The following is an 8876-nucleotide window of genomic DNA, read 5'->3' on the forward strand; positions in this document are numbered from 1 at the left end:
CAGAAGGAGAAATAGAATCAATCTGCTTTTGAATCAGATTGTTGGTAACCGTATAAGCATATTTACAAATTATGATTTTCTAAATCATCAGTTTAAACCCTTTTAACGGCAGTATTGAGTTCTTATTTACGGTTTTCGATTCATTACGCCACAAGCAATAATTAAGTTATTAATTATGGTAAACTATAACAGATATAAATTATAATCTTGTATTGTACATATAAATTATAACTTGTATTGTACAAATAACATTTATAACTAATCAAGTTTTATTATTATTATAACTGATCAAATTTTTCACAATATATGAGTTCACAAATACGATAAATTTAACCAAGAATTTTTTATATCTTTTACACAAATACAATAAAATATTAAACAAATACAATTTACCGTAATTAAAGGGTTAAACCATGCATATTACGTATTATTATTTATTATGTCATATCCATTTGACGAGTTAAAATATTATTAAAAAATTCATACAATCGGGAGTTCATTTACATTTGTTATGTTATAAAGATTCTTTTTCTCTTCTTTGCAATTTAAACAATAAGAAAAATCTTATATACAATATAACGATATAAGGCTCCCGAATATTCAACATGTTGATACTCGGACAAGCGATTATGTAAAAGAAACGATATCAAGCAATTTTTATTTATGCAATGAAAAAGTATATTGATAGCTTAAAATTTAACCTTTTCGTGTACCTTTGTGTGTATATGACAATGTATTAAGAATAAATATTTTACGCGCGTATTACACATCAATTTGAAAAAATTAGAAATGCTAATTTTTAACAAAAAAAGTATTTAGATTCTTTTGTATGTTTCTTATCCCTTATATGCAATATTAATTCGTAATAAAATAAAAAAATTTTAACAAATCGTAGTGTGTAAAATGTGTGTAAAATGTATTTTTATTTATTTTATCTCTCTTAATCTGCAGCATAATTTTACATAATTAAATAAATATAACATGAAATAGATACAGAAACTATAAACAGTTCTTCTATATTGTGCATCTCATTGTTGATCATCTTGAAATAATATTTAGAAATTTTATTTATCTTTTTCAATGATTATATCATAATTTCTCAAGTACAAGCCCGCTTGTATTTTAACGATTTTATTTAAACTTAATTTTGATAAAATAAAAGACATATTCTTTTCAATATCACGCAAACTGAAAAATTATTTGCTTAAGGCTACCTCAAGGCGCTATTGATTATGTGACGACAGATTACTTATTATGTACAGTTTTAATTCATAATTTACCCTTAAAAGCATAATAATTTCGTAATCCTGAAGTCTGCAAAATAGACAATAAACTGAGACATCTATCCTAACTGAGATACGTCACGTAGAAGTGTAAAATAATTTCTAAATTAATACATAATTCCTAAAGTAGCACATTTCTCAGCTGTCAAAAATCGCTGCATTATTTCAGAAATTATTTTGTTTGTATATTAACATATTTTACAGATTTCAGGATTACGAAATAGTTTTGTTTTTAAGAGACTATTAAGAAATAACGCTGTATATGTACATAACAATTATCTAATGTTATACAACTAATATGACGCCACGAGAGAACCAGCTTTAAAATCAACAAAATTTATGCGACTATTATCACTGATTATTAAAAATAATTTTATCTCACATATGTAAAACATATAACGTATAAAAGAACTCGATAAAAAATTGTTCATGCATGAATATACACACACATACACACACACACACACACACACACACACACACACACACACCACACACCCACACACACCCACACACACTCACACACACACACACACACACACCTATATAGGTATACATATATTCTTTATTTACAATAACATGAAAAATTTTTTACCGGGAATACATTCGTAAATCTTCATTTAGATTTTAAAACATATTTTTATAGTTTCATATATTTAAAAAATCTTCATAATAGTAATTTATAATTATCAATATCAATTTTATATTTCTAATCATTAGTTTTAAAATTATTAAAATTTTTATTTTGTGCGTTAAATTTATCACTTTTATGTATTTCATCGAACGAAACAAAGTGAAATAATTTAAAATTATTTTAAAGAAATTTCTAATTTAATCATTCTAAAAACTATAGTTGCATTTTCTCATTTGATATACTGATATTTAAATGCTATTTATTTATTTATTTAATACAAGAATCGCATTCATTATATTCATTAGTTGAGAACTATAAAACCACATTTAATGCTAGATGTAAGAGGTGATTACAACTTAAATCGCGAAATCCGGATAAGCATTCTGACATCGTTCTTCACTTCTCCGAGTACCTGTGCTTAATAAATCGTCTTAAAAATAGTTGTCTTAATAGAGTTAAAAGCACGAATCTCCGATCCGCAGACTCGAAGCTAATGTAATGTAAACGATTGCCATAATTCGCATTGCTTCTGTCCCTTTGTTCTCGATACAAGCAATAACCTTTTTCATTTCGCGACGAAACGGACCGTCGACACGATCGATCGATTTGTTGACACTCATGTTACCTCGTCTTTCATCATCGAGATCGTTCTCATCCGAGCCGGCTCGCGGATTCTTCCTAGAAAGCGTCGCCACTTCCGGTTCCCCGGGCCATGAGATCGTCGAGTATCTCTCTTCCGGGACGGTCGGACTCACCTTGACCGAGCAAGGTCTGAGACGCTATTCGCGCTCCTGTCTGCTCGGCAGCGCCGGGACGACGTTCCGCGCCGTGTCGCTCGTTCAGCTATCGACACTGAAGAGCTCCTTGTGGAGGGCCGGGAACTCGAGGTGCGGTTGCGACCGCTTGAACTTCGCCAGCGCGTCCATGTGCAGCAGTGAGATCTCCCGTAGCTGCGGTATCTTCGCGAGAATTGCGTCGCATACGGTCACATCGCCCTTAATCGGCGTCACATGGTTCCGATCTAGTTCTGACCTTAACGCTCTGATCACCGCCTGCGACAGCCTATTGATGTCTCCCAGGCATTTCAGTCCCGGTCGATCTGTGTAAAGTATTATAAGTCAGTCAACTATTGCATGTTTGAATAATAACGAAGGTAAAAATATGAAATTCTTTTTCTCTTGTTAATCTCTTTTTTAATCCATAGAATTCAACTTTATAGACGTTTCATAGGAAAAAATGCTATATAAGTAATATAAGTCAGAAATTTTTATAAATTATCTGGGAGTAAACACAATTTTCTTTCAGTCTGAATAACAAATAATAAAATAACAAATAATAAATTAATAACTACTGAGTAAAATGTAAAGAAATATTGATAAATATTGATAAAATAAAGTATACAATGAAATATATATATATTTCATACATAATGCATCGTACTTACTTGCTAAACATAAACTAACAGTAATATTGCATCAATATTATAATTTCTCACACAACTATGTAAATATAATAAAACATCCCCAGTAAAAATTTTTCTTAGAATTTTTATATACGAATTAGAATTCTTTTCAGAAATACTTAGAGAGTTTATATATATTTTTTCTCAGAATTTTTCATATATGCGAATTTTAAAACATTCTAAAATTTGAATACAGAAAGTCTAAAAAAATTCTAAAATTTACATAAAAATTTTGAAAATTATATAAAAAATTTTTTTTAATCTTTATATAAATAATATTATATATATTATATATATTTAATCTTTATATATTTCAGAATTTTTAGAATAGTTTTATAATTTTATAACTTTTTAAAAAAATTTCTCAGATCTTTTTTATACTAAATCTTAAAATATTTCAGAATTCACATATATTAAAAATTCTGAAAAAAAATAAAAACATTCTGAGTATTTTTGAAATGTATTCCAATTATTATTTGTCATCACACTTTGTCATTAAAATAACATCTTTAACATCATGCAATAACTTATTTCTTGGAATAAGTTATCGTTAGTTTATGTTCAACGGATGTTAAGACATAAAGCGCGTACATTGAAACATTAGAATTTTAAATTTATAATAATACGTCGAAAGAAAAGATTGGTTGCTGCAACAATTTAGATAGTAAAATATGGCATAGCATTTTTAATCGGCTGTAACAACCAGTTTTTGGTTGTAGCAGCAAATTTTTAGTTATGTCAGCCTATCGAAATCACATTGACATTGCTGCTACTGAATTTTACTGTCTTAAATCTTTAAATTGTTGCAGCAACCAATCTTTTCTTTCAGTGTATGTATGCAAACTTTTTTTCATTACAATTTCAGTAAATTTTATCTAGAAGATTTATGAAACACTGTATGTTCGTGCTACTCACCAGGGCTAAGTAGAACAGCCGCGCTATAGAGCGCCAACTCGGTTTCAGTGAGTTTTAGTTCGGCAATGCTTCTGGCCAACTCGAATACGCAGGAAACAAGCTTCATTTCCGCCGTATCCGTCGTATAAAACGCCTCCTGCGGTAGCAAGGTATCACCGTATAGGACGCAGTTTTGCTGGAGATCGAGGTACCTGCTCATTCGTAGCACAGCCAACTCGAAGGAACCTATTACATTTCAGTAGGATATTAGGATAGATATTTCAACTATTCATTTTTTATTTATCTAAATCCTTTAAAAACTGACGGATATTGTCTTCATTATTCTAGTGTAACAAGAGATGATTACGAATTCAAATATGGCAACTATATATCTATTAATTTATATATCTATTAATTTATTAAGCGATTTAGTCTCATTGTACTATTAAGTCATAATATCAAATTATACCTAATTTCAATTATTTCTAATCATTTCTATCGTCACTGTTCCTATTCAACATGTCGTTAATTGAAACAATAAAGTTAAATAATTTAACTTGAAAAAATATATTTAACTAAAATTTAACTAAAAAAATTTTAGTTTATTACATTTACTAACAAAAAGTACATACATAGTTTATTAACTACTAACAAAAGTTAATATGGTTGTTGTCTATAAAATAATCAAAGAAATTGATTGATTTATATTTTGACATACATTAAAAATAATAAAAAAATGTTATTTTTTAAACTCAAGAGAATGCCATTGCCATTGCTCTTTAGATATTTAACAATGTGAGACTTTTCTCTTGAAAAGTTTTTCCATGATTTTGAAAAAAATAATTATTTTGAGAAAAATAGTTTTAAAAAAATCACAAGGTTCTTTTATTTAAAAAAAGAAAGATAGAAAATATCTTTTAACAATAGACCATTCATACTAATGTTTTTATATTTTATATTTTTTATACATTAAATTTTCAAAAAACAAATTTTCGATTCTTTCTGCTTCAATGAGATTAATCTCTTAACGCTTGAAGAAAATTACAGTAACAAATCTTCTAAAATTTTTTAATTTTTCCAATAATAAAATAGATAAAACATTAGATTTGTCCAATAAATAATTAGAAAAAGAATAAAATTATTAGTGATCGCGTGAAGTATGTATGTATAATGCAGTTGCTTACCTGTTCCACTTAAGAATTAAAAATAGAATAATTAATCTTGAGATTAAATTCTTAAAATTTGTGATCAAATCACGCGCAAGAGCATGCAAAAGAGCAATATAGTTTTATCGCTGATAAACGAAAAATGGTGCTTATGCCGATGCAGTTACATACCGGCCTTTAATAAAACAATCTGGTCGTCCTGCGAGAGCTTCATGAATCCAGGGACCATTTTGGCAAATTCGATGATCTGCTGGATAACGGTGGTCAACTTTTGGGCGCACTCCAACCAGAGCTGCTCATGTGCCATGTTCTTGTAGTAGATCATTCTGGTAATGTCGGTGGGCTTCCGGAAGGATTCCTGGATTTGTTCCGTCGACACCAGGCATGTCCTTGCGTGCGCGTCCGCTATCGTTTTCGAGAGAAGCTCGCTGATTTGTGCCGGATCTGCGAAAGTTCGGCGAATTTTCCGCTTGTAAAGTTCCTTTCATAATACACATGGTTAAAAAATAATAGCGAAATAAAAAAATAAGAGAGTTTATCCGGTAAGCCAAAAAAATTTTTAATCAATCTCAAGCTCAGCAAATGTACAATTCATATTAATCTTTCATTACAATAATCTTTATAGACTTATCTCATAAATTGTTTTTTTTTAATTATTGAAGAATTATATTTTTATATTTATATAGGAATTTTATTTTTATTAAAATATTTACAAAAGGATCTTAAGTAGAGATACAGAAATAGAGATAATAGAAATAATTTAAACAGAATAATTTATTGAGTAGATTGTTTGTTACAAAGAGACAGATAGTTCATGCAGAAGATGTGTTTGTATGCATTCGAATGTTGTGCATATACTTATATATGCTAGATATTGATTAATGATTAAAATTAGAAATAATATAAGTATTTATACATATATATATACAAATATACATTTATAGAATGTCTCCTAATTATGATACAGCGCTCATATGTAGAGTGAACTAAATTGAGTCAAAAACCTGTACCATTTTACAATTTTTACAACAATTAACGAGATATTAATTTCTAAAGGTTGTCGAATAAGCAAGTAAAATTGACGTATAAGATATTTTTCAAAGTTCTTTATAAAATATCTCAAACATATTTCTTAATGATAATTTAAAATTGTGTCGATTTTATATATATATATTCTGCTCATTGAATAATTTAAAAAAATTATGAAAATTAGAGGACATCCAATGTGTGTGTATATTATGTATACTATATACATACATACATACATATATAGGTATATAATAAAATACTTAAGAAAAAATCTTGTATAGTTAACGCAAGAAATATATTTTGTTTTCAAAGAAATATAATTACATTATATACATATATATTTTTATAATGGACTAAAATTTCTTTAAACAAGGAATACAGATAAAAAACAAACATAAAAGGGTTAAAAAGGGTTAGATAAATTTTATGTACAATCGTGTGAAACATAAAATTACTAAAAGCAGAAATGTTTAGAATTTCGTGAAAAAAAATTTCTAGAGTTTATAAACTATTTACGTATAACATCATACAGAAAAAATAAAAAATGAATCGACATACAAAGATTAATAAATGCTAGATTCTACAATTTTTTAGGAAATGCAATTGTGAAAAAGATAAAGCGTGGAGAAATATATTTTACATAATAATTAAATATAAAGTAAATTAACCATTTAAAATAACATGCAAACATTCAACTTTCGAGATGAAATTTTAGAGGGCCAATATTTTACCAACATTTATAATCAAATACAACTAAAACGTTTATAATAATTTTATCGCGTCAGCAAGTACATAACGTCATATCTTGTAACATAAAAGAGCAAGTAATTTCCATTTTTGAATAACTCTTTATGAATTTTTCATGAGGCTGGACTAGTTTTCACGTTGATTAATGAATTTCGTTGGTAAATCATCTCAAGATTTCATATTATAACATAATAATTTCACCTCATCATTATCTTAAATTATTTTAAGATATGGTATAATCTTTTTAATCATTATAATTTATTTATTTTAAAAAAATATATATACATATATATTCATGTAAGTCTAATACTAAAAATTTTATAAAATGTAAATTACGAAGACGTAAAACAAAATATTATCAAAAATATAAAAATTTCATACGTTGCTCTATTATTATGTTTGAATCTATGTAAAATTTGAACACAATTTTCTTATTGATTTAAATTATTTTATTTAATTTTTTTGTTAGTCTTGATTCTTATATATATAAAATTTTGTAATATTTATTTACAAATTTAAGAAGAAAGTAACACTAAAAATTAAATCAAATTTTAAACATATATTGATCAAGCAATCATAAATATTTGTGCAAAAGTTTATTTAATTTCTCTTATTTGATTAAAAATTATTGATTTAATTGTAAAGAAATATGGTCATTTTGCTACATAAAACCATTATAAGTCAAACTATTTTGTTTTTTGCAATTGATTTTATAACATATTCATATTCATATTCGGGTTAATATCATTCACATTTTTTTGAATGATAGTGGCTTATTTTTGCCAAAGATAAATATATATAACAGAACATCCTTAAAGAGATTGATTAAAATAAATTTCACTGAACTTTCATAATTAAATTTCATCGCGACGTATTTCTCTACAAACTTTTGTTGGTCCTCTGGAATTACTCTGCATGGGATCAAGCGAGTGAGTTAAAGGATGAGGGCATGCAAAGGGACACAAACGTAACCTCACATCTCATCGCATGGGACATACTGGGCAGACTCGGCACTTCGTCATCTTCAGATGGATTGCTGACCCTCTGCTGCTGTCCACTAAGGAAGGTCGTCGAGTCAACCATCGTGTACGAGCCATGGCCCAGGCCGGCGAGCTCGACGGTGGTTTCCTGTTTCACGGCGACGATTCCGCCGCCGCTCAGGGAGCCGCTGCCACCGCCACCGCCTCCGCTCCCGGCAGTCCCGCTGGCGGCCGCGGCAGAACCGCCGCCACCGCTACTATTACCATTACCGCTACCAGTACCGCCACCACCATTACCACCACCACCACTACCGCCGCCACCGCCTCCTCCTCCGCCACCCCCTGCGCCGTTCCCAGTCGTCGAGGCGGAGAGAGACTTCCCTGATGTGCCGAAAAGTCAAAGTTCACGAGGGCTTGAATTGGTCTCGAGGGTTGAATCGCGAATAGGTCTAAATATTTCAGTTCTGTGAATGAGTTCTATAGGACCTTATCTCACTATGGCCTAGACAAACTGGACACGTATGTACATATGTGTACCTCTTGTTTCCTTTTCAAAAATATAATATAAAAAACGTCTTTTTCTTTTTATTCAAATATATAAAATATGGAAACACATACAAGTATATTTTATATATATATATATATATATATATATATATAATTTATATATATTATTTATAT

The 8876-nt window shown here is 29.1% G+C and overlaps 1 protein-coding gene across 2 annotated transcripts in view; it reads right to left on the reverse strand.

Moving 5' to 3' along the window:
• Positions 1-2756: 2756 nt before the first annotated feature.
• LOC105622582 (probable nuclear hormone receptor HR3) overlaps positions 2757-8876 on the reverse strand; it is an 81798-nt gene continuing 75678 nt past the window's right edge. Inside the window, exons 5-8 of one of the 2 annotated variants that reach the window (XM_012203998.1) lie at positions 8193-8576; positions 5611-5883; positions 4295-4519; positions 2757-3016 (exon numbers count right to left, since the gene is read on the reverse strand). In XM_012203998.1, the coding sequence (XP_012059388.1) occupies positions 2757-3016; positions 4295-4519; positions 5611-5883; positions 8193-8576 (1142 nt within the window). The remainder of the gene's footprint in view (positions 3017-4294; positions 4520-5610; positions 5884-8192; positions 8577-8876) is intronic. The other variant, XM_012203999.1, reaches the window with a different exon arrangement.

Source organism: Atta cephalotes (assembly GCF_000143395.1).
Source record: "Atta cephalotes unplaced genomic scaffold scaffold00047, whole genome shotgun sequence".
NCBI classification, from domain to species: Eukaryota; Metazoa; Arthropoda; class Insecta; order Hymenoptera; family Formicidae; genus Atta; species Atta cephalotes.